The following is a 27,087-nucleotide window of genomic DNA, read 5'->3' as shown; positions in this document are numbered from 1 at the left end:
GTATGTAAAGAAATTTTTAAAAATTAGTAAATAATTGAAATTTTAAAATACATTAATTTTTTTAAAGTTAATATGAATGAACATGTAGGATCGCTATTAATTTTTGTATTTAAATTATTTATATTTATACAAATTCACAATAAATAAATAAAAAAAGTCCGTGTTAAGACATGGACAAAATTCTAGTATTTCATTGGTTCTTACATTATGTTTTTAATGAGAATTTTACTCTTGTAAGAAACATTATCTGTTCCCTGTATTATTTAGATATGATGATACTCTCCGTTTATTTGTGTTCCCTTTTATCAAATGTCCATCATAGGGAATTTTTAGTGTTAATTCCATACTATTTTTTTGATACGAAAAAAGTTTAAGTAAATTTGACTCTGGTCATCACCACATATTAGAATGTGCTCCTGATACCATAGGTCACTTACAAGAGTTTTTACATATCATTTACCAACAGCCCCAGGGCATCCATATGGAAACATAATTTTGATCCAACTACTTAAATCTTGGTCCCAACATCAACATTTATTGCTTTCGTTAATTGTCACATATGTAATTACATATAAATTCCTTATTCTTCCATTTATATTTACACTCCACATCAATTATCCTTCTAGAACACTTATTGGTCCTTTGTTTGTGATCATTAGTGTAGTTTTGTTGCTTATTTGTATTGTCTAATTTATTAAAGGTGAACTTTTAAATAGTAAAATGTGTGTATTAATTGTTGCTAATTTTTAATTATTTTTATTTTTTTCGAATACAACTTATATACATGCATAAGGGGTATTTATGGAATAAAAGTTTCATCTCTCTCCTTAAAGTACTTTTTTAATTCTACTTTTCTAATTGGACTAATTTTATTTTCAAAACTTTTACCTTAGGAGAGATTTGTGTAAGTTGGCATGCTTCAAGGGAGACTAGTGAAATTGTTAGAAACCTCAGGGAGGTTTTTGAATTATCCTTTTTTCTTTTTGAACAAGAGAAGATGGTTTAAGATGATATCCGACACTTTTTTTTTGGTAGCAAAATTAGTGAAAGAATTGGTAATTCCTTCAGGAAAAAAAAGAATATGTAACTTTCATTTTTTTGGTAGTAAAATTACCATTTTTGCAATCAAGAGGTAATTTTCATTAGATATTTAGCCATGTTTGGAGTTGCGATACTTTGGTTAAAAAAAAAAACACTTTTAGGTGCTAAAAGTACTTTAAATTGTTATTTTTGTGACTAAATTTACCAATTTTATATTCAAATTTACTACTTTACCTTCTTATCTTACTTTTCAAGTTTCTGAGACTTGAAAACTTGAATGACCACCAGTTTTTCCAATGTTTTATTATTAAAATAATATTTGCAAAGTGACTTGATGATAAGTCACCACAGCATTATCCTTTAGTATTTGGCTCTTCTCTAATAAATTATCTTTTCATTTCCTAGAATGCACCTGTGGATGAAATACGTGTGTCTTTATTTACTAAAAAAGACAGGACCATTTCAAGTTTAACTAATTTTAAGTCTTGTTAATAAATAAAGACGCATGTCATACATTTAAATATGTATTATAAGAAATGAAGAGAGAATTTAGTGGAGATGAGCCAAATCCTTATCCTTTATAGTGATCAAACTAGGAAAATGCACATGCATTGCACGTGTATAGTGAGTAATTTATCATAAATTGCTTTTCCAATTAGGTAAATCACTTAATGATTGATTTAATTTCTTCTCTTTTCTTTAGTTATCTCCTATCTTAGTCGATCTTGGATTTGTTCATGTCCTTTTTTACAGTTGGGATCCTCGGTGACATGAATCCAATGCCAATCAGTGCCACCTATAGTATTGCGCCACTTGGCCTATTATTATTTGCACTTTAATTTTTTAATAATTCAACTTGGTTTGGTTTAACACAAATTTTCCCTATCCTCTAAAACTTTGAACCAAATTAACCAATCGGTCTAATTCCATTACCAATACTTTCATCATTGATTACCTTCAACATCTCCTATCCACTCTGATGACATCCACATCTTCAGAGTCGTCGTCCTTTATTTCCACCACCGGCTCCACCATTCCACGCGGCATCATCTTCACTGCTGATTGCCTCACAGTCAAAGGCACCAAGGACGTCCTTAACAAGCCCTTCTCTTTCGAGCTCTCCATTGGCAGGGATACCATGTACTTCATGGCTGAGTTTGTAGAAGGAGAAAGAAGATTGGATCAACTCCATCGGATGCTCAATTGTGCAGCATTCCAGGTCCGTTACTGATTCTGAGGTCATTGATTACGATAGCAAAAGGGCTTAATTTCTGATTTTCCAATGTAATTTTGGCGTTGCCCTTCTACTTGTAGCCTGGTCCTAGTATTTACCAAACGTTCTTCCTCACGACAACGCCGTCTACAGAGCTCTCCTTTGCTGCAACTCTGCCCTCTGTAACTTTTCCTATTGCTGATTTCCTTCCCAGGTTCTTGTAATTTCTTTTTTGCCATTTTCCCCACTCTTTTATGTGCCCATTTTCTTGCAGATGACCCTTTCGGTGATCCAAAGGTGATTGGCGACCCCTATTGCATGATTTTTGTGGGCCGTCTTTCCCACTCCACCACTGAAGAAACTCTTCGCCAGGTCCTTTTTTTTTTATTTAAGTTTCATTTTCTTGATTTTCACTTTGTTTTGTTGTTTTTTGGTTATGGCGTTTTATTTCAAAAGATTACTTTTTTGAGCTTATCTGTTGAATTGGGGATATGGGTCTTGTCTATTTCTTCAGGCTATGAGCATATATGGAAGAGTAAAGAACTTGAGATTAGTCAGACACATTGGTTAGTTACTAATTTATCCACTTATTTATACTGTTCAGTTTTTTTTAATCAACTTTAATTTCAATTGTATTTTCGGTTTTGAGTATTATTGTGTTATATTTTACTTGTCTGTTTATGATTTGTAAAGGAAGTTATAGTTTTTCTACAATTAAATGTGAAGCACCCTAGCAACCATCAATCGTTACAAGTATATGATGATATATGGTTTTTCTCGGCCTGGAATTTTGTCTTTCTTTTCTTCAGTTGCTTGGAAGAAAGTAAGATGAAATGCTCCATTATTATAGCTTTGTCATGTAGCAAATCTTTTTGCTCACAGTTTGTTGCTTGTAGAAAGAACGAAAGAAATAGAAGTGTACTTGGTTTTGAAATTGTAACACGCCAGGGAGATGTTAAGTAGGTACTTGGTTTTGTAATGCAGTCTAGTATCAGTTGTATAGAGAGAACAAATGCAAAGGAGAAATATAGGGAACCTATTCTTTTTTTATCAATTGTAACACCCTTTCTGTTGCAATGTATAGAATGATCCTAGTTAAATCCATGACTAGAATTAGTTGAATGGTGATGTTAAGTTTGTGATGTCTTTGTTTAATCTATTTGTAAATAACCTTAATGTCTTTGGTTTACTTTTCATAATTCAGAGGTGGTTGTTGCATGAATTTCAAAGTTTTCCTTGACGTATTCTAAACATTGTGAAATCCTTTGTTTTTCACCCTTTCATTTTTCTTCTGTGGTTTTTGCCTTGCTGGAAGGAACTTGGCTTTTGGTGATCTCACTGTAGGTAAAACAAATGATAGTCGCAACACTTGCTGGAATAGTTTAGAATATATAACAGCAAAGTTTTGATATTTTGCAATGCAGAAAAATTGTTATTATCTATAGTTGTTTCTATAGGGAATTGGTTCATGATGCTCTGTTAACGATTGCAGTAACTCATGCCTTACCTTTTATGCATCCGCTTCCAGGAAATTCTTAGAAGTTATTTGGAACATTTTCTTGGAGCAAGAAGCTAATATATTAATCCATTTTCTGATTTGGAAAGATTGACAAAGAAGAGTGGCATAGCCTTGTTCCAAGACATCCTTCTCTTTTGAAGAATATGACTCTTCAATATCTTAAGTGAGTTGTGTTTGTGTTATCTTTTGTTCTTTAAATCATTTTAGGCCCCGTCGATTTTTATTTTGGACAGCTTTCAAGATCTATGAAGCAGGAACATGATATGTGAATAATAGATGACTTCTTGCCCTTAATTGATGATAGCTTTGATGACCTATCTGTAATTTCTAAGATTTTTTATTTGTTCTTTCACATGAATTATATTCAGTTCTTGCATAGATCTTTGAGACAACTTAATAGTTTGTGAACTGTGTACCGTCACCATTCTGCAAATAGACCTATTGATTCTGGAGTTTGGGAAAAAGTCAGAAAGTTGGTTTGCCAACATTTTTAAATGTTGTATGCTGTATGGTCTTCATTTTCTAGACATATGTTTCTTTTCGAATGCAATTAACTTGCTACTAGACAAGTAATGTATTAATCTGAGGAATGAGTTCCCTCACAGGAGATGCTGCACTAATTTTCCACAAGGAAAGATCTAAAGCACCATGAAGCAAATGTTGGAGACCTCTTATTATGTCTTGCAAAACCTATTTCTCTAACTGTCTGATAAAAAATCAATCCAAGCACAAAAGATCAGTTCCCAAATCTAGATAGCAAAGCTGCCTCAAAGTAATATGAAACAGAGGAAACGATGGAGAAGTGTCAGTCTTCCTTCTGCTCCTTCTCCTTTGATTTACTCTTTCTGGACTTTATGAAGCAGAAACATAAGCAGCAGGGAAATTGCAACAAGAACTTTGTCCTGTTGGTTCTTTGTCAGAGCATAGCATCTAAGTCAATTATGTTTTATGACACAAGATATGTAAGAGTAGACTGCATTTTCTCGGCGTGAAGTTTTTATCCCTTTGTTTACTGTATGCACTCATATTCGCTATTTGCATGCAAAATGAACAACGTCAGCTTTTGTTTCAGTTAAATTGAAGTTCATGCTAAATAATTAATGTTTTACAGGGATTATTATGCTTGTGTTGTGTCCATTATCAGAATTGAAAATATAAACTTATGTCAAGAGGGGCGATAGTCGATGATACTATGGTTTCCAAGCCTCTTCACATTCCACAATATCTAAATGTCTTATTGAATTTTGGAATGGTAACAAAGTGTTCAAATGAAAGATCTAAAAACTCAGTACTAGTGTCAATTGAAACATATATTCTACATAGAAGAATGTGCATTAATTTTGGGAAGCACGAAAAGTTCCATTGTCAATTTCTGTCAAATTTTCAGGTCTTTTGTCCACTTGAACACTTGCACGAAATATCATTGATGCATGGAACTGGACAACCACACCTATCATTGCAATCAACTCCAACTTGTTGTCCCATAGTGCAAGAGTTGTCATTCAACTCGAACTGATTTATTTTCGCTCCTTCGAAACCATGTAATTCTTGTGCCTATGGTTAGAATTATATCACCAAAAAATTGAACACATAAATAAAGAGATGAATAAAAAAAGACAATAAACAATCTTTTCTTAAAGAAGTAATTATTCATGATCACAACTGTAATAATTTACCTTGAGCAAGCCGGTCATGTTCATGGAACTGAAAGTGCATAGCTGGCCATAATTTTGTTGATTAACATCCAAATTCACAAACTATCAACCACAAAAGTGAAAAATATTCATGAACTTCAGTATAAACCAAAACATAAAATTTTTATAAAATAATTTTATGCAAATAAGAAACTAAAAAATTACCGGTGTAGGATGATATGGTTGCACAAAGTTGCTTTGTTGAGATTGCAAAGACTCTATCATACTTACTGGCATAGAATAACATGGTTGGATAAAAGTTTCTTGTTGATACCGTAAAGATTCTACCATGCTCCCCTCATTTGTATTTGCCTAAAAATAAAAATAAATAAACACATTTATAAATAGTTTGACAGTAATAATACTTAATTGTTAGTCTACATATAATGTCGAATCATTACCTCTTGTAATCCATGCTGTTGCATACTGCACCTCGTAGATACAATATTTATAGTATCTCCTATAGGCTAATGAAAAGAAAAAACAAAGATTGGATGCATAATATAAGAAAATATTGAATTACAAATATAGTAAAATTATAATGCAATAAAACCTCATTATGTGATGGCGCTGGTAACTCCATAGTTATACTATTTTGCAAACTTTTTTTGGTTGATCTTCTTCTCTTAGTAGCCTTTTCTAGACTACTCTTCAATCTCTTGCATGAAATAGTCTTCATCTTTTTTTTAATACCCTTGATATTGATACCACTTGCATTAGTAGTGTTATTTGTGGGGTTGGAAACTTTTGCTGCATTTGACATCTCATTGCTCGACCCCTCTTGATGTAACCTTGCATCAACCAAATCCAATATTTTCAAAAGGCCTTCTTTAGCAATTTTATAAGTTTCTTCTGCTTGAGCAGCTTTTGTGATCAATTGAGTATATAGTCTACACAAATCTCTGTAACGCTTCGTAAAAGCCACTTTTGGATCCAAATCATTATTGATATTGCAACAATTGTTGTCTTTAACATATCCAGCTTTTGCTTTATTGGTCCATCTCTTTATTATGTATTGACTAGGGATCTTCATGATATTTCTTATATTAAGAACTTTCAGAGAATGAGAGCATAAAATCCCAGAGAATTCAAACTTCTTGCAACTACATGAAATCTGATCACCTATTGAATCAAATCTAACCATATGATAGTTTTTTCTGCCTTTAGGAGTGATCTTATATTCTGTCACTGTTCCAACCTCACTGTAGGTGATTATACCACAATCATAAGATTTACCCCACTCAATTTCAAACCATTTGAATACTTCAAGAGTATAAACACTTGCAGCATGTTTCAAAACATCAACATCGAATGGTAGTACTGGAGTACTCATATATGCTCTAAAGTCAGCTTTAAGTTCTTTATATCTCTGATCATCAACTAACCTCTCAAAATGATTGAAAAACTCATGAAATTTATTCTTATAGGTTACATACCTTTTTATCACACTATTCATGCTTTCGCTCCTTTGAGTTGTTGTCATATCTGCACAAAATGTTTCCCTTCCATACACCAATGCCCATTTTTCTTTAATCTCAAACATACGTTTTAATCAATCATTGTCTTCAAGACCATATTTCTTCAACATAGTATTCCATTCAGATATAAAGTCTTCTTCTTCATCAAAATCATATACACATTTACTGAAATCATTCGCAAATTGTTTAAAACTTTCGAACACATGACTGAGATGAATAGCTGCATTTTGAAATATATGCCATATGCAAAGACAGTGACGTGTTTCAGGCCATGTAGAAATTAGTCCTTTAGCCATTGTTGCGTCCTGATCCATAAGTATAGTATTTGGTTTTTTTCCTGACATTGCTCTCGCAAAAGTGTCAAACAACCACTCAAATGTTGAAGCAGTTTCATCATATAATAAAGCAGCCCCAAATATTGCAGTCTGTTTATGATTATTCACTCCAACAAATAATGCAAATGGACGGCCTTCATTATTCTTTCTATACGTCGTGTCAAAACAAACAACATCTCCAAAACTTGCATAATCTGCCCTCATTAATCCGTCAGTCCAAAAAATATTTGTAATCAAAGCATCCTGATCCACTTGAATTGCATAGAAGAAATTAGGATCCTCTAATTGCATTTTTTGTAAATATTCAAGTATGCCTCCTGTATCTCCAACTTCCATTTGTATTATTCATTTAGAACGTAAATAATTCCTGTAATCCTTAGGAATGAAACCTAAGTTCTCCCATCCTCCTACTTGTAGTGCCATAAGTTCATGAGAAACTTTTGGTGCTATACCCACACGGTATGCCATATCAATTTCAGCTGCATGAATAGAATTTATCTTTCTATGTGATCTGTGTAAATGACTTTTGTTGGAACTTGAAAGATAGTGATTATGCTCAATGATCAACTGACATATACGAAACTTACCAGTTTGTCTACTGTTAACCTTCATCTTCGCCGAACAATTAAATCGTGTTTCAGGACGAGGGGCTCTTACATTGAGATCTCTTTTATCCTTTCCTCGTTTTCCTTCAGCACTACAACAAAATACCCTATCCATGAGCTTACCATTACTATCTTTGTAGAAGCTACTTCTTTTGATTCCAAAACCAACTTCCTTTGCATATGCTAAGTAAAAATTATAAGCATCTTCTTCACTCTCAAATTCCATGCCCATCTTCGGAATTAGTTCAAAAGAAATCAATGTATGAATTTTATTTATATCCTTTATCACATTTAAAACTGGTGGAGTGGAAACCTCATCATTGGTAATTTGATCTACCTTGTCAAAATCCAATCTACGACAAGATGATACCTCAGTTTCCATAGAAGCCTTAGCATCCATATCCTGCAACCTTTCAAGAGTCGTGACACAGGCAAGACTTGCTCTAACGCTTGACCCACTGGAAGCTCCTTCTTGTTTTTGCTTTTCCGGGCTTTTTCCTTTCAACAACCCTCAAATCCCGTGTCAACAAAAACCACCTAAAAATGACAACTAAGGTCAAAAGCTCCAAATTTGACATATAACGAAACGTGAAATGCAAGAAGGCAATGTTTCAGGTCGCAATAGAACACACATTTGACGTACAACTATACAAACAAAATAATAGATTACTTTTGATTTAATCATCATGTTTTCAAGATCAGTACATGCATGCTTGTACTCCTTAAAAAAATAGTTGAATTTTCAATTCTACTTGTTCACTACTACTACTTGCAACTAGTTAGAAAAGCTATTGTTACTTCTTGTATCTTTTTTTTTAAATTTGGTACATTAGTAAAATTTATAACAATTCTTGAAATAATAAATAATTTTTTAATCCCACAAAGTAACTTATTTTCCAGGTATATTACAAGTAGCGTGTAAGTAGTCAATTTGACCACTCAATTAATATTTAATCTTTCCACACTCACAATTCAATGTAAATTTCACTTTAATGGAAATTGAAAATGAAGATATAAAATTGCATAACATAAGGTAGGGTGATATTGCTTATGAGTTGTTAAAATACTTACGAATTGTTGTCTATTTCCTAACTTTCTTAATATTAAAAAAATTGAAATTCGAAATCAAGATCATGGAGCAAATAGTGATATTGATTTAATAAATCAAAGCTGAAAAAACTCAAGACTTAAACCGGATGCAAGGTTGGATAATTACCTGAATGATGTGAAATGTTTTGGTTTGTTCTTTGCTGGAGAAAGCTAGGGATGGTTGGGCTTTAATTTGAGTAATTCCTGAATCTTTGTAGTCAATTTGCTTCAATAGTCGGCGGCTGCAGTTTTAGCTTATTCGACTACGATTGATTGTTCTAAGCCATCAACGATAAAAAGGCTTGGACTTTGGAGGCAATTGTTTAGGGTTTTCTTTTTCTTTTTCCCAAAGCAACCGATCTTGAGTGGTTGCTGTACAAAAGTATTGGTAATGGAATTAGACCGGTTGGTTAATTTGGTTCAAAGTTTTAGAGGATAGAGAAAATTTGTGTTAAACCAAACCAAGTTGAATTATTAAAAAATTAAAGTGTAAATAATAATAGACCAAGTGGCGCAATACTATAGGTGGCACTGGATTGGCATTGGATTCATGTCACCGAGGATCTCAAGTGACTTTTTTAGGTCTATTTATAGTATAGTTTAGGAGTAGATAAAATGAGTTATTTTTAAAGCAATAAGAACCCATTGCATTTGATGAGGATGTGGCAAGGTGATGAACTGACAAACAGTTTACTATCCACACGAAAGATGGGACTTCTTTCCACCTTATTTGTTTCCACATCTTATTTTTCCTTCTTTCATTTAGTTGATATTGACAATTACTCAATAATGCATATTCAAATACTCAAAAAATCTAATAAAGTTGAAGGTAACATGCACACAATGGGCTTGTTTAGATATGGATTATTTGTAAAAAATTTTAGTTACATTATAAATATGTTTTTAATGACATTTTTATCTCTTGCACTTCCTTTTTTTCTTACATATATTACATCAGGAAAAATATTATTGTGAGAACCCGAGAAAATTTCGAGTAAGCTTTGTACGTATTATTTTTATTTTGCTATTAGAAATAATAATTGGTCTATTAAATGTCTAAATTTAAATTTTACAACAAAATCAAGAATTTATAAATACTTTGTAGTAGTGTAAAAATGTACATAACAAAAGTTAGGGGTTCATGCAAGAGATTATAAAGATTTCAGGCCTTGGAAAGCAATTAAACTACAATTTAAAAGACCAAACTAACCCTTCAATTCAGCAAATTCACCATGCGACCATTAGCTATCAGATTATTTGAAGCAAGAGTGAGTGGAGAGCTTCGGTATTAGCAATCACCAACAGATGAAGCTTTGTGTGATCAGTCACTTAGTTATTATCGACTAAGAGGAACAAAAGAAGAGAAGTGAGAGCGACTGAAACTTCTTTCTCATCTTCATTTCCGAAGCTGTGCGAAAGAGTGAGAGTGAAGGAGCAATTATGGTGCCTTCCAGCCACAACCGAGTGAGTGATAAGAGGAGGAAGTCCGGAGTGATCACCGAGAGAAGGAATGAGAACCGACAGCAGAATTCACCATTTCTTCATCCTTTTATCATCCTAAACCGAGAGCTAAGTGAGTGAAAGAGGAGAAACCAGCTTGCAACTTCAGATATCAGCAGCAACTGTGAGGAAAATAGTTGGAGCAAGAGCTAGAGGAACCAAAACAGAGGAAGTTGGAGTAATCTGCCATTATCGAATTTAAGGGGAAAAAAGGTAAAGAAATTCTGTAATCACCTTTTATTTACTAGATATCAGAGAGTAGATTGAACGCATGTTAGTTTAGCAAGGGAATAACAAGTTTTAACCGAAGGAAAAATCTGTTAAAGAGGAAAAACTTGGAACAGGATTGAAGTGCAGGAACCGGGAGTTATTATCTAATGTTGCAGCCTGTGATTAGTGTAAAACTGGAAACTAATGGTAGATTTTGCATATAATACGTTGGTCTCTGTTGTTTGAGAGGTTTAGTTGAAGAAAACTTGGGGAAAAGTTGGATTTTGGATGGAAACCAAGGGAAGTTTTCTGCTGCAAAATTTTCCAGCTTACCCGAGAAAGAAAATGACAGATTCTTAACTGTCTTCATGATTTTTGGTCTTGATTATCTATGTTAAACTGTAACATATGATGTATAAGAGCTTGGTCTGAACATGCATGAAAGATTTGAGCATGAACTGAAGAGATTATTAGAGAGAAAAATTGTGTTAAGATTGCTGCTATAATTCTGGGAAAAAAATGCCGAGGGAGGAAAACTGAGAGATGAACCAGTGTTGTTCTGATTTACCTTGGCTGCCATTTTGTTTGTTTGCTGAGAGTACTCTGTAGTTTAGTTGTTATTTTAGCTCGTGATTTGGAAGTAAACTGAATGGATTAGGGGAAAAGCTTTGAACCATGTAGTTCATTATTTCACAGCCGAGAGAGAGGAAAAAAATAGACTGATCGGTTTTCTTTTCCTCTAAGTGAGCTGCACCATCTTTTGTGTTCTGTACAAGGCTCATTTGTAGTTTAATAAACGTGGTTAACATGTCTAGTTGGGATAAAAACTTGGAAGGAGGAACTTGAGTGAAACGGCAAACATTGGACCGATATGTATGTTTGCCTGATATATACATAGCTAAGGGATTGCTTAAAAGCTGTGGTAGTTAAGACTGATTTGTGTGCATAGTTTGCACAAAACATTGGTTACAATTAAATGTTTCTTATCCTAATACATGTTAGATTAAATGTAAGTTAAGTAGTTGATGATTTAATCAAGTGAAAAATGAAGTTATTGGATGAAAACTTGAAGTTTTGTTGCTGAATTTATGTAGATAGGTTGTATGGCAATGAGTTAAAACTTATTTGATATTTTAGAAATTCTAAAGTAATTTGTTATGGCCGTATTCATGAAATGACTTCTAATCGCTTAAAATTGGCTTTCTTAGTAATTCAAAGACTATAAATTGTGAGAGGTGAAGGTTGTGAACTAAGTTAATTTACAAATAACTTAAAGTTTAGTTAGCTTAAAAAGGGAGTGGAGTATCTATAAGCCATAATTAATATTGGATTGAGAAAGTATATTGGATTGAATGAGTATACACGTTAAACTTGAAGATAGGTATGTTTCATGGTTTGAAAATGATAAATTTAATAAGTTTTGAAAATAAAAGGATAAATGTTAAGAATGTTAAATTTATGTATTAAGGTCAAACTTGATTTTAATAGTTTAAATAATATTGTAAAAATGATAAGTGATCACTTACGAATTATAAATTTACCATTGAAATTATTAATTTGCTCAGGAAGTAGCTGTGAGCCAGGAAACAAACCCAAGACTCGAGAATAATTTACTTGGATAATTGGTAAGTATTTTTCGAATTTATGTGTTAAACTGCTTATGTGTACCTAAGTGAAATTACGTGACAAATGTGCTTATTATGAATTATTACTAAATGATTCAGTGTAAAGTATATCTCACTTGTCCCTCGCCTTCTAAGTCGAGGGTGTACTTTATCGCACTCGGTTTAGCTCAGTTTGAAGTTGATAATTGACTGAATGTTACTGTAAGTGTGCATGAATGTAAGCCATATGTGTGCCTCGCCGCATCGGCTGAACTGGGCCCCAAAACCCTCTGTTCAACGGACTATTCAAGCCAGCAAAGGGCTTGGTCGGGTAGGACAGTAGCTTTGGGTAAATGTTTCGGTATACTCGAGTATTACCACGAGATTAGGAGATCATTGCACTGATTATTGAATGTAGGGGATTGTTTATTGTTTTGGAGGACATAAGGAGGTGAATTGGGAGAAAGTTAGTGATATTGAAATGAATGTGCAGTGATATTGAAATGAATGTATAATGACAGTGAAATGAGTGTCACTTGACACTGAAATGAATGTTCAATGACATTGAAGTGGCTCTAATGCGAGCACTGTGACAGCCCACCTCCCCTTAAAGTGGACCAGAGGGTTCGGCGGACCGCCTGTCCAACTCTCGCTAGGGCTACGGAGTCAAAACACTCGTAAACCCTATGAAACGCGCGATAGAACCCCAAGAAACCAACAATCAGAGATTACTAAGCCGGAAACATGATTACCAAACCATACGGTGAAATGGAACTTCAACTAAATGCTTCAACGAAAGTGAAAACGAAGAACGAAAATGAACAGCCGCGGCCACGTCACAATCCGGCCGGATCCAAGGCAGTAGCGAAACCAAATTTTTCCACCATCCCCTGCCAATCCGGCCAATAATTGGCCAAATATACGGTCGGATTCCCTAAAAGATTTTCCCGCCAGAAATTTTTCTTTCCTCTTTCAAATGCCGCGGTCGCCCGATCGTCCAACGATCACAAGTAAAGTTCACCAAAGCAGTAAAACGTACCATCTCATACGAATACACTCAATATACATGGTTAAACACCTATATACATACATTGAACAAATAAAAATGTGATATTTAAGTAATATACAATTAGGGTTTCCATTACAAAGGAGCTTAACAAAAGAACATTTACACTAGCTCGACCCTTTCTTCTAAAATCATGGTTTCAAAGTTTGCCCCTATAAGGAAAACAAAGATAACGGGAAGGGAGCGAGCTTACGCTCAATAAGGTGCCCAAAACACAAGCAATCATGAACCATGGAGATTTACTTTCAATCACTTAAATAGACACGGCAAATAAAGAAATAAATAAACATCTTAAATGGAAAGGATACAGGTGGCTCTTAGGAGCTAAATTCCCATTGCAGTTTTTGATCCAAACTCGTTGACCCTCCGTCAACGTTTAATGAAACAAACATGTCCGTAGACCCCTCTTAGAACACCAAATCTCGTTCACCAAACATACCCTTTGCCGGGCCCGAACGCCAAACAGGAACAAGAATGGGTAATACTCGAGTATACCGGGAATCCAGAGTCTCCAATATCCAAAAATTCTCCAGGAACAGTCCCCATGGTTTGTCAATTTCCTTGACCAATCCCTTGCTGGCTCGATTCAATTAACTCCCTATGAAGTTTTGAGCTCAAAGTTAACAAGGAGGTCGTTGGATACACCTCCAAACGATATCAGGTCAAGCACAATAACAATTTTCAGTTTATACAGTAAACAGTCACCCAGGCAAGAGAACGAATAATAGATTCAAGTAACAGGTACAAGCACATACAGTGGCTCGACAAATAAGCAAGAGAGACGAGTGTGATGAAGTACACCCTCGTCTCGTCCAGAATTAAGCAGGTGTTACAATCATTCAAGTCACATATTGCAGATACAGGTAAAACAGTTAAGCAATAAGTCATACGAGTGGTACACTCACCAGTTCAAGTAAGGATAACTTCAAAAGTTTTCTCCCAAGAAATGCCCTTGACCGCCGACACGTCCTTATAACCACAAGAAAGATGGTAGCTTAGGATTCTTCCTCCCAAATTTACTCCACAACCACCTTGGAAACTACTTTAGCTAGCACTTTTATGGAGTGATTTGCAAAAGTTATGGTTGGAACTCAAAATTTGAGCAAGAAATTGAAGTGGAAATGAACTCTCTCCCTTGGTTTTTCTCCTCACCAAATTCGGCCAAGACTCGTGAAAATGAGAAGGAATTTTGGTCAAAATTAGGTTTTAGTAAAGGCAAGAAAGGTTGGTCAAGTCCAACTTTGAATAGGGCCGCGACACATGGCACCTTTAAGGTTTTGTTCTAATCTTCTTGTCTTCCAAGGCTAATCTATCTAACTAACCTCTAATTATCTCCTAACACCTTATAAAATATAATATCCCTTTATGCAAAACATCACTTAACTTAATCGTTAAAATTTCATCGCACTAACCACACTAGCGGGTCCCATGTCCTTATTACACTTCTAAGTTAACTCGAACTAATTTATACTAGAAAAATGTTTTAAAAACTATGTTCACTTATAAAATGTCTAGAGAATTAAGGTAGTAAAATAAAATAAAGAAAATGCATGAAGAGAAATAGAATAAAATGATATAAAATAAGGGAATTTTACGGGTCCTCAAAAGCACCGTATCCTTTTAAAAAGTGATTGTTTAGTGAAGTGTTTCCTCAATTGCTTAATGAGAGTAATTGTACCGTGAAATGTGTACTACTTGCTTAATTATACTGATTTAAGTGCTTATTGATTGTTGCTTGCATGGAAACCTCACGGACGAAAGCTCACCGTTTTAGTTTTGTTTTCCTTACAGGAGTTGGAGATTGAAGAGTGATTGGATTGAACTAGAAAGTTATTTTGGGAAGATCCGTTACTCTGTGTATATAGTGTAGTCATGGTTTCTTTTGAATTTTGAGGCGGTTGAATCTTTTGTTTGAGTTGGTGTGATATTAAGAATAGATATTTAGAAAAGGTATTTTGTTTCTTTTATAGGACAAATTTATGTTTCAAACTGATTGGAAATGTATTTAAGAGTGAATGTTCAGTTGTCCAATGGTAATGTTATCTCTGAAGTTAATGTAAGTGAGTGAGCCCTGGCGAGAGCCAGGCAGGCGATCCACTAACTTTTAGGGTATGCCTTAGGAGAAGGTGGTGTCGTCACAATTATAGCATTAAAATAAAATATATGACAATATACAGGTAGAGATTTGTAATAATAGAAATCTTGTTTGAGTTAATAAATATTTTACTTTGACTCTATAGATATACATCCCCCTACTTTTAAACTGTACACACTTCGAGATTTGCTTCTAGTTTGCAACAACAAAGGATAATTTTGTTTATTTTTCATTCTTGTGACACGTAATGTGAAGAACGTCTCGTACAAAATTGTTTTATTCTATTCTTGTATGTTTAGGTACCTTGACAAAGTTATTTTATTTATGCATGTAAGTCTATTCTTTGTTGCGAATATTTTCTCACCAATTTTTGTGGCTTCACTTGTCTATTTCTTAGATTTTCCTCAACCACTTGATCAGCATATACTTTATGAAAACTCTTTTGGACTGATTATTTATTTAGTACCACAAATGATCATCCATTTCAAGAAATGAAGCACTATCATCCAGGCATGGTGATATGTTTCTTTTCGTCATTCTTTCTCGCTTGACTTTTCCTGAGAGTAGAAATTCGTGTTTTCTATTTTTCCTAGTAGTTTTAGTTTCAAATTTTTGCTTAAAAGAAAAAAATTATGAGCTACAATTAAGAACATACTACATTAATCAAAAGATCTAACTAAGTGAACTAAAAAACAGCAAACTGTAATGACTAAATTACCCAAAAATTGATAAACAAATTAAAAAAAAAAGATTTTGTCAGTAAAGAAGAGAGAGAAAGGCCAAATCTCAAGTCCATTCTTTCACCATTTCAACCAAGAGTGTCAAATTTGGCTTCCAAAAAGCATTGAAGTACTCCCTTTGACTAAAATGAATAAGATATTCAGGTTCCTGATTTTCCGCTAATCTACTCGAACTATGGCAATATAATTTGATAAGCCTAAACAAAGTTATAAACGTCACAGGTAACAACTTTTGTGGAGCTTGATATTTGCGTAACATGTTGCGAAAAGTCACCGCAGTGAGATTTAAAATCATTATTACCGCTGAGCTTTCCTGGTATCACAATGTTTCTACCCCGCACGTGGCTTGAATCTGTTGCCGGCGTTGTGCAGGATAGACTTTTTTTTGGGCCACTGTAGCCCCGTGACCAAGCGCTATTGGTCTTCACATTGACGTTCCACCGGAGCCCATTTTTCCTTTTGGCTCTTTAGAAATTACAGGTGAAATTTGTGTCATCAGGTAATATGTCTATTAAATCACTGGGCTTGGTTCAGTTGCCACCAGTGAGGGTCTAAGTTCCTCATTGGATTGCAGGTTTGAACTTAAATTCCACCTGCAGCAAAAAATATCCAAAAGTTGTGTCAAAATACTCTCTTGATCTAATAAGGTCTGTGTGCCTGCTAGTCCCAAACACAATCTCTTTAGCCCATTTTTCCTTTTGGCTCTTTAGAAATTATAGGTGAAATTTGTGTCATCAGGTAATATGTCTATTAAATCACTGGGCTTGGTTCAGTTGCCACCAGTGAGGGTCTAAGTTCCTCATTGGATTGCAGGTTTGAACTTAAATTCCACCTGCAGCAAAAAATATCCAAAAGTTGTGTCAAAATACTCTCTTGATCTAATAAGGTCTGTGTGCCTGCTAGTCCCAAACACAATCTCTTTAGGCTTCCTCTCCCCTGTAGTTTAGGATAGATAGATTATACAATAGTTATCATTCCGGAAAACAAATGATAATATGTCTGTTAACCACTAAGCCAATGAGTTAAGAGTTCAATGGTTACCAAAATGGGATTAAAGTCATTTTTTGAGTTGTAGATCAGGGTTCGAATCCTATTTGCAGTAAAAAAAATTTAAAAAAGGTGTCATAACACCCTTTTGATCTAATAGATTCTTATACTTATTAACCCCTTATACATAATCTCTTTAGGCTCCTTTTCCCCATAAATTAAGATAGATTATGTTATAAAAATATTATTATTGCCATAAAAAAAAGGGTAATATGTCTATCGCCAATGGTTAATAATCTCTTTAGGCTCCTTTTCTCCATAAATTAAGATAGATTATGTTATAAAAATATTATTATTGCCATAAAAAAGGGTAATATGTCTATCGCCAATAGTCTTACAGCGCGTCCTTATCAAAGCTTGAGCTCTCCATCTATTTAAGCAGCTCCAACTTCCAAGATTCCTTCATAGCAAACAACAGCAATTGTAGCTACTCTCCTCATTTTTCCCCTACACTTCCAGTACACTAACCACGGACCATGTTGTTTGCTTGTGCTATCATTGCTCTCATTATTGTGCTTTTCAGCCACTGGGTATATAGGTGGAGAAACCCCAAGTGCAACGGGGTATTACCACCAGGTTCGATGGGACTGCCAATTATAGGAGAAACAATTCAGTACTTCACCCCTTATGCATCAGATGATATTCCACCATTCGTACAAAAAAGAGCGGCTAGGTATGTCTAACCCTTTATTTTTTCGACTCCTATTTTCCTTCGCACCCTTCTCATTTTCAACTATCGGATACAGAATTTGAATCTTGCATTAAACTATGGAGAAAATTTTAATACCCTCTCCTAATCATTGGGCCAACCTCAATACTCCAGTGGTTGTCTAACCACTTCTTAACCAGCTATCACATATAAATTTTAACAATATTACAGCAGTAATAGTTAAGAATGTTTTATCTTAACTAGCCTTTCTTTGTTTCTTTTTTTTTTTTTTTTTTTGGGAATTTTCAGGTACGGGCCAATTTTTCGCACGAGTATAGTTGGGCAGCCAATCATTGTATCAACTGATGCTGACGTCAACTACCGTGTCTTCCAGCAAGAAGGTAATGCTTTCCAAATTTGGTATACTCAGAGTCTCTTCCAGATAATTGGGAAACAAAGTGTAGTTGCCCATCATGGAGACTTCCACAAGTACCTCAAGAGCTTAACGTTCAAGTTTGTTAGCCCCGAAGCCTTAAGAGAGAAGCTAATATATGAAATGGATGAGAGCACTCAAGAATCTCTAAGATCTTGGAGTAAACTTGGAAAATTAGATGCTAAAGATGGAACTGCAGAGGTAAATTCATTAGCATCCTACTATTTGATTATATTAATCAGGACGAATTCGGACTATACATACAGAGCATTGCTGAAAAGTAGTAATTAACAATCTCATTTTCTCCAGTTGGTATTTAAATATGCTGCCAAGAAGATGCTTGGCTATGAAGAAAGCAAGGATCAGCAAAAATTGAGAGACAGTTATAAGGCATTCATGGATGGCTTGATCTCGTTTCCTCTCAACATCCCTGGAACACCATTCCATGCTTGCTTACAAGTAATCAATTGTTATTGTTGTTGTTCGTCATTTGGAATTATTTTTACATTGAAAGATCGATGTTCACTATACCTACAAGAAAAAAAAACATATTCATTATAAATATATGACTAAGTAAAATATATATGCTTTCATATATGCTGTATCAGATTGAACGAACGATATGATTTTCATTTTCCAGGGACGCAAGAAAGCAATGAAGGTCATCCACGACATCTTTGAGAAGAAGCGCTCAGGCAATGATGCAGCTGCGAATGACTATGACTTTGCGGACCATTTACTCGAGGAAATAAAGAAAGAAGACACTTTTTTGAATGAAGAAATTGCGAGGGACCTGGTATTTTTGTTTCTGTTTGCTGCCCATGAAACGACTTCAACAGCTTTGACTGTGGCCTTGAGGTATCTAGATGGCCATCCACGGGTTATGGCTGAACTAAAGGTCCGTGACTTTCCGAAACAATTTCTCCCGTTGTCATCTGTATTTACCCTTTAATTCTCCAATTCTTGTGCAAGTTCAATACTTAAATGATTAATATTCTATATATACTGACAATATACATTATTATAATTGAATGTTTACACTAACAGAATATGTAAGATTACTTCATACTTAAACAGTCAATCGTTTTTGTAGAGAGAGCATGAAAATATTCTTAAACTGCGAGAAACAAAAGATTCTGCTGTTTCATGGAAAGAGTACAAATCTATGACTTTCACGCACATGGTACGTTTCAATTAACTAGACTTTTCATTGTATCTATCATTTGAATCATATAGTGAGCTAGACCATTTACATCTTAAGTTTTGTTGTCTACTGTAGGTTATAAATGAAACAGTTAGGCTTGCAAATATTGCCCCTGGGATTTTGCGCAAAGTTGTCAAGGAAGTTGAAGTAAAAGGTATACTTCAATCTGTCACTTGGCATCTTCTTGAAAATCATTTGTCACACTTTCTTTATTTGGACCGATGATGCCTTTCTCCTGCAGGAAAAAGAAAAAAGAAAAACTCTCTTTAGTAACTACATGGGTTGGGCATTTTTTTCATGGGAGTAAATATACAGAAAATAAATGATATGTTTCCTTTGTTCTTCTTTTCCTCCATTATAAACTTACAGTTCCGACTAATAAGTGCGAATGATTTGCAGGTTATACAATTCCTGCTGGCTGGACGATAATGGTTTGTCCACCATCTGTTCATTTGGATCCTAATCTATATGAAAACCCCCTTGAATTTAATCCATGGCGATGGGAGGTAATTTGATCATCGACAAATTTGAGTAATTTACGCACAAAAAAGATAAACTTACAGAACAAAAGTTAAATAAAATCAAGTAAAAATAATTCAGGTTTTTTCTGCTGTTTTTCCAATCAAAAGGGCAAAGAATTACATGCGGGATCAAAAAGTTTCATGGCATTTGCTGGTGGTACGAGGCTTTGTGTTGGTGCTGACTATGCAAAGGTGCAGATGTCAATTTTTCTGCATTACTTGGTCACAAAATACACGTAAGGATTTCCAAATCACAATTCCCACCATCTTCGCTTAAATGCATATAGAAGAAGCTAATTCCTATATATTATAAATTGATGTCTACTTAACTTCTTTGGTTTTTTAATATGCATGATTGCAAGAAGAAAGTGATAACTGATCAAAAAGCTTGTCTAATTTGAATTTTCAGCTGGAGAGTTATCAACGGAGCAGAGAGAATCCGGACACCTACTGGTATTCGTTTTCCCAAGGGATTGAATATTGAGATTTCAGAGAACAAATAGATTTTAAACCGGGCATGCACAAATAAAGCTTGTACTTTCAGAAGCATATTTATGATGCAGTAATTTACTATCATATTGTAATTTTACCTTCCAGCTGAGTTTCACTACAATGTAATATTGTAAGTGTCCTAATAAACAACATTTTAAGTGGTGTCTTTCTTGACACTATTGTAATTATTGAAGATTTTATAATAGTTGCAGTTTGAGTTTCGACTAATTATTTTTCTTCACTAAATCAATACAATGATCTTATGTACGAGGACAATCTTAGATATATACCAAGTCCTAGATTGTTGTGATCTTCATTATTTAATAACTGTTACGTATTACAAAAGTTTTTGTTTAGATAATAGTATGTGAACTCATAAAAAGATTCATGCATTGAACTTTTACAGAGTGTCTCAGGAGTAAATGAGTAAATGGAGAAATTAAATAGAAATATATCATCTAATTTATATAAATCACAAATAATTTGGAACAATCCAACAAAGAAAGTATGGCGATACCATTGGTAAGAATGGTATGGGACGTTCCCATCGTAGGAACGTCAATCTGGTGCCAGTTTAGCACGACACGTAGCTTCAACGCATGTGCTGCTCCCAAAACTCCCCACAAATTCCAAAGGAATCTCGTGTACGGGATTCCGGCAAGTTGATATGAACAAATAAAAGAATAAAAAAATTCTCTTGGGCCACACCTCATAATCTGATTTTGATGGACATGACGCTGGGGATAGTCATAATTTACCGCACTAAAATTTTGCCGCTTTAGTTGTTCTAATCAAGGCTGGCAAATTACGAAAACAACATTTCTTTTAAGTATCGTTTCGTCATTAAGACAATCAATCATGTGATATAATATGGCATCGCTTTTGTAATATAATTTATACTCCTTCCGTTCAATCATTTTAAAATATTTCCAAATATTTATCATATTTTAATCTTTCTTTTTAATATAAGTTTTCTTTCTAATCACGTACATGTTACTATTCAAACTAGTGTGAATACCCGTGCTATGCACGGTGCTGACATTATTGAAAAAAATGAATATAAAAGGGTGAATAAAAAAAGGTTAAAAATTTGTGCCAATACAATTAAAATATAATATCTGTCTAACAATAATTTGAAATATAATAGAATGTGTATCATTCAAGTACTGCCTTTTTTCAGAAGATGGATTCTGAAAAAATAATAAAAATTTATATTAGAAAATGAATAATATATGAATAAAAATGAATGTAATTGAATGTTGTTAAAATGAAATACTTACAAATATTATGCATTCGATTTGATAATCTTGCATGAAGATGCGAACACTCTTCACACCAATCAACTTTTAGTGCGAAAGCGAAAATTAGTGATTTAATTAATTCTATTGAATTTTGTGGAGTGCGTACTACAAATGAAAATGCAGGATCTTTGCATGAATTGATTCGTTGGTTGAACAATCTATCACAATTTTCCTGAGAATTAAGTACGTACGAAATTCAAAATTAATGTATTTTTTTTACATAGTATATAAATAGCATTATAAAAAATATATATATATATATCAAGAAATTCTACATTCCTTTGTAATTCTCTGAGATAAAAAGCATCACAACCAAATACGAATCGTACATGTCTGTCTTGTAGATTAAGATACATGTTACCACTGAAATCTCTTATTTGTATGTTAACATTATATCTGTTTCAAAAATAAAATGTTATATGCAATACAGAAAAATATGTTGAAATTAAAGATACATGAAATTAATTACTTAACAACAGTGTCGACCACGTCATTACAATGCATACACACTGTTTTTGAAAAATGACCTTCACATAGTTGTCCACAATTTTTGCATAGCCCATAAAACATGTACGTTTCATTTTCTAAACCAAATGTCTTCCCCTTTGTTATCTTGCGAGTTTAAAATTTAGCTGGCGTTAAAATGTTTGTAGGCGGGCATGTTCCATAGTGATATTAGGTTAAAGGCTAAGATGGATACCATAAAAAAGTTAAAGGAGGTAATAAGTTATTGGGGAAAACGCAAGAAAGATCTCCTAATTGGAGTGAGCACGCAAGAAAGTTGAATGAGAATACTATGTTTTGGAGAACTTTTAATTGGAGTGGAATTCTTAAATTAGAGAACTCTTAAATTGGAGAACTCTTAATTGGAGTAAAAAGTGGGGGAAATGTTGAGAAAATGTGAGCATGATTATAGGATTTTTAAGAGCGGTTATAGGATTAGTTAAGAAATAAAACATTTCTTAAATTAGAGAACTCTTAACTGGAGTGGGAAACATGGGGGAAATGTGGAGCATTGCAAGTTACGGCAACGTGCCAGTGGCATCTAGTTCTAATTTTTTTTGGGTCAAAATCTAGTCCTAATTGGTTCTACTGTTTCTTGATCATGTTGTATGCTTCCGAATTCTACTTAGCGTTTAATAATTGATAATGGCTTATTCTATTGTTTCATGGTATTGGACAGGCAAAAACCACACCAGAAGTATGGTAAATTTACTATAAACTCCTAATATTATCTACCCTAATTTTTGTATACTTTTTAAAAAATTTAAACTTTTGTCAACAATAGGATGGTCACGCAAATTTAAAAAAAAAAGGACTGGTCACACGTCTCATTCTTTGCCCTAAAAAACTCAATTCAACAAATTTCTTAGAATAATGGTGAAAAAATCATAACAATGGAGGAACCTGGGTTTGTTTCTTTTTTTTTTTAGGATCTGAAACAACCATGTTCATTTTGAAAATATAAATAAATTGGCCATCTTACGTTCATTAAGAGAGAGACAATTTTTTGGTCACTGCACATGGATGTCCAGCCATCCTAAAGGGAAAAAAATCAATGGTTCTGTTCTTGCGATTTTTTTTAGGGTTTAATATAGTAAGCCCCTTAACTTTACATTTAGTTGCACTTTACCCCCTCAACTTTACAATTAGTTGCACATTTGTGAAGTAGATAGTGGGAAAGTTTTAAATTTTAAATTTGACTGGTGATAGAGTTGGTTATAACGTTACATTTAGTTACACTTTACCCCCTCAACTTTACATTTAGTTGCACATTTGTGATTTTTTTGAAACATGATTGTAATTTGCAAAGCTCATTTGTAGGGGTGGTTATAGGATTAGTTTAGTGATAAATATTTCTTAATTATTAAACTGTAAAATTGTATTAAAATAACATACAAATGAGCATTTGTCTTTAATTAAGGAGTAAAAAGAATTTAAAGTATAAATAACAAACTATAAACGATTTATGATGTAGATAGTGGGAAAGTTTTAAATTTTAAATTTGTCTGGTGATAGGGTTGGCTATAACCCACTACTTTTTATATATTAAAATAAATTCAAAAATCCAGAAAAAAGAATGAAAAGTTTGGAAGCCATTGAAAGGGTCACTCCTAAAAATCCATTCTGCAATACATATAGATATAGATTTAAAATTTAAATTTGTCTGATAAAATTAAAAAAAATAGTACAAACATCACAATTAAACTACTATTTTTAAAATATTGGATTCTCCGAACATGATTAAATAATTGAGATGAATGAAGTATATATATATATATATAAATATATAAATAATTAAAAATATAAAAAAAATAATTAAAAAACATATTCATAACGCAAGTTAAATAATATTTCAAATAATTTTATATTCAAACACAGCCATCTATTAATTATGATTGCTTTTATAAAGATAAGGAAAATAAAAAAGTAGGCCCGTGCATTCGTAAATCTTATCAAAGCAACTTTGGAGTAAACTGCCAAAGGTACAGGCAGCAGCACTACGTGATGTTCACATTTGTATTATATGATTTGAAGGAAGACAGCAACATGGCAGGAAGGGATTGGCAGGTTTGTCACGCCTTTCCAACGACTAGTCTTAGGCATCTGTTTAGGAAAGCTGACGAAAGAAGACTTTTATATTAAACATTTATAAATTTGTTGAAAATGATTGCAAGGACTTCTCTAGAAAGTCTGCTTAATATAGATAGATATATATATATATATATATATATATATATATATACAGCAACATGGCAGGAAAGGATGGGCAGGTTTGTCCAACCTTTCCAACGACTAGTCTTAGGCATCTGTTTAGGAAGGCTGACGAAAGAAGACTTTTATATTAAACATTTCTAAATTTGTTGAAAATGATTGCAAGGACGTCTCTAGAAAGACTGCTTAATCTATATACATATATAATAAAAGCGGGAGTTGGCAAATGAATAGTGCCATTTTGGTCAAGCAGCTATGCCGTTATTTTTGTGACTTTGAGGGGCGTTTTGATCTTTTGGAATTGGATGGCAATGGCTCTGCTGGAAATTGATCTTTGGTCAAGCGGTTATTCGATAATTATGGACAACTTTGTTGGCTTTTGTATTTGTCCTTCATGTGTGTGTTTGGTTTCTCCAAGTGAACCGCACAAAGCTCCTACTTTTCCTCCCAAGTCACACCTGTTCCCACTTGAAACTCCTAAACGGAGTTGCTTCGGTCTTTTATCTTCTCCAACTGAATTAAGCATACAGGGATTCTTTCTTTTAATCTTTTCTTTATTTTCTTTATTAGAAAATTTTTAGTGCCCTTATTTTTATTATTATAGTTTTCATTCTATTTATATGTGCGTGCTAAGCCATTTTTAGTGCCCTTATTTTTATTATTATAGTTTTCATTCTATTTATATGTGTGTGCTAATTTATGAGCTTATTTTCTCTTTATAAAAGATAATATCTAACAATATAAAAGGGAAGAATTGGGTTATGAATAGTGCCTTTTGGTCAAGCGATTATGCTGCAATTATTGTTGGATGTGGAGGCTATTTTTGTCAATTGGCTATTTTGGCTATTTCCCGTTGGTGGTTTACTTTGTGAGGCAGTAAATAAAAGTTCTGTGTGTGCCTCTTTTTCTATGCAATTTATTACTCGTTGCATTGGGTGGAGTAGTTGTCTACCATGTTGACAAGAAGCTTCTAATTGCATGATTCCCAAAAATTGAATCGAAAAAAAATAGAAGTCCAACATTGTCATCACAGGTAACGAAAATTGGCTAACGTGTCAAGATTTGGAATTAAAAATGGTTTTTAATCCTTCTACTATTTAAGACACACAATTATAAAAAAAAAATATTAGTCTATATATCCATATTAAATGTATGTAATTATTACAAATTTTTTGATGTCCTTATCTTTATTGTTATTTTTCCATTCTATAAACATAAAATTATTTCCGCCCTGTATGTGAGTTAGATTGTTAACTTACTTCCTTTTTAAAAGAATTAATTTCTTATTTTACTAACATATTCGTATTTAATATATATAATTATTATAAATTTTTTAACACATTCATTTTTCCCAATGACTCTAAACTGAAAAGCAATATGGTGTGCTATTTTTTTATTATTTTAGTCAAACATGTAACATTAATTAGATTGTTTCTTACATTAAAAAACTAAAGGACTCTAAATTTCAAAAAAATATAATATAATTATATATATAATACAAAAGGGAGAGTTGCCCTATGAATTGTATTTTTGGTCAAGTGGTTATTCTGCAATTATCTAACAATATATAAAAGGGAGAGTTGCCCTATGAGTAGTGTTTTTTTGTCAAGTGGTTATCCTGCAATTGTTATTGGATGTCGGGGCTGTTTTCATCAAATTGCCTGTTCTGTTTGTTTAAAGCAGGTATAGTTTTGGTGCATTTACGGGACATATTGATCGAATTGGTAATTGGTGGTGTAAAAAGTGAAACTTTTGAAAGTTGGTTTTTTTGTGGTCAATTATTTGATTTTAAAGTGTCCTGTAAATGCAAAATTACTTAGGAAAGAATTGATAAATTATTGCTAGCTTTAGTGACTTTAAAAATGGCCTTTATTACTGTAACATGAAATAAAATTGTTAAATGTTCTGTAAATGCACAATTATTGAGGAAACAATTAATAAATTATTCTTGGCTTGACATGAAATAAAATTGTTAAGTGTTTTGTAAATGCACAATTATTGAGGAAACAATTAATAAACCATTGCTGGCTTTAGTAACTTTAAAAAATGGGTTTTATTACTGTGACATGTGGTGATTAATTTTAATAATGCCAAGTTCTATGGTTTAAGTGCTTAATTGACTTGCTAGGTCCCCTCTTTTTTGTGTCAACAATAATCAATACTTTTTTAGGAATGATTCACTTTATAATTTTCTAATTATCTTAATTCAAATGCAAAATAACCTTATACAATTTTTTAATTTACGCTTATGCATTCTATATAAGCGCCCTCATGCATTCTATATATTATTGTTCTCATGTATTCTATATATTTCATAATTGTCAACCTTTAATAAAAACGATAATTCTCTAATGATCTGCATGAATTAGATAATAACATAGATATATACTAATAAACCCACACAATAAAAAATAGTTAACACGGGAAATATTAGTCCACCTGCGCAACGCGCAGGCCGTCTCACTAGTTTAATGTAATGATTATCTTTCATCAACGATTGCAAGTATTTTTCTACAAATTCTACTTAATTTAATGT

General features: G+C 33.3%; 4 protein-coding genes across 5 annotated transcripts; 2 read left to right on the top strand and 2 right to left on the bottom strand.

Annotated features, from left to right (window-relative positions):
* Positions 1 to 2,002: 2,002 nt before the first annotated feature.
* On the top strand, positions 2,003 to 4,850 carry LOC113723483 (uncharacterized). 2 transcript variants are annotated; one of them, XM_072077280.1, is made up of 6 exons: positions 2,003 to 2,260; positions 2,356 to 2,436; positions 2,529 to 2,626; positions 2,769 to 2,820; positions 3,783 to 3,936; positions 4,379 to 4,850. In XM_072077280.1, exons 1-3 carry the CDS (start codon positions 2,021 to 2,023, stop codon positions 2,553 to 2,555), a joined length of 348 nt encoding a protein of 115 aa, XP_071933381.1. In that variant the 5' UTR covers positions 2,003 to 2,020; the 3' UTR covers positions 2,556 to 2,626; positions 2,769 to 2,820; positions 3,783 to 3,936; positions 4,379 to 4,850. The 2 variants fall into 2 exon arrangements, with proteins under 2 accessions (XP_071933381.1, XP_071933380.1); XM_072077279.1 differs by having other exon boundaries at positions 3,783 to 4,850.
* Positions 4,851 to 7,019: 2,169 nt separating this feature from the next.
* LOC140035633 (protein FAR-RED IMPAIRED RESPONSE 1-like) lies at positions 7,020 to 7,616 on the bottom strand. The gene has a single exon (XM_072076940.1). The coding sequence runs from the start codon at positions 7,614 to 7,616 to the stop codon at positions 7,020 to 7,022; it is 597 nt and encodes a 198-aa protein (XP_071933041.1).
* Positions 7,617 to 7,625: 9 nt separating this feature from the next.
* On the bottom strand, positions 7,626 to 8,285 carry LOC113724325 (protein FAR1-RELATED SEQUENCE 5-like). The gene has a single exon (XM_027247234.1). It carries the CDS (start codon positions 8,283 to 8,285, stop codon positions 7,626 to 7,628), a length of 660 nt encoding a protein of 219 aa, XP_027103035.1.
* Positions 8,286 to 17,657: 9,372 nt separating this feature from the next.
* On the top strand, positions 17,658 to 20,723 carry LOC113727257 (cytochrome P450 87A3-like). The gene is made up of 9 exons (XM_027251295.2): positions 17,658 to 17,909; positions 18,195 to 18,519; positions 18,628 to 18,777; positions 18,959 to 19,216; positions 19,412 to 19,501; positions 19,598 to 19,676; positions 19,922 to 20,028; positions 20,152 to 20,279; positions 20,453 to 20,723. Exons 1-9 carry the CDS (start codon positions 17,713 to 17,715, stop codon positions 20,544 to 20,546), a joined length of 1,428 nt encoding a protein of 475 aa, XP_027107096.2. The 5' UTR covers positions 17,658 to 17,712; the 3' UTR covers positions 20,547 to 20,723.
* The last annotated feature ends 6,364 nt before the right edge of the window (positions 20,724 to 27,087 follow it).

This window comes from Coffea arabica, chromosome 2c, assembly GCF_036785885.1.
Source record: "Coffea arabica cultivar ET-39 chromosome 2c, Coffea Arabica ET-39 HiFi, whole genome shotgun sequence".
In the NCBI taxonomy this organism is placed as follows: domain Eukaryota; kingdom Viridiplantae; phylum Streptophyta; class Magnoliopsida; order Gentianales; family Rubiaceae; genus Coffea; species Coffea arabica.
Note: the sequence above shows the minus strand (reverse complement) of the source record. Positions and strands in the feature narration are given on the sequence as shown.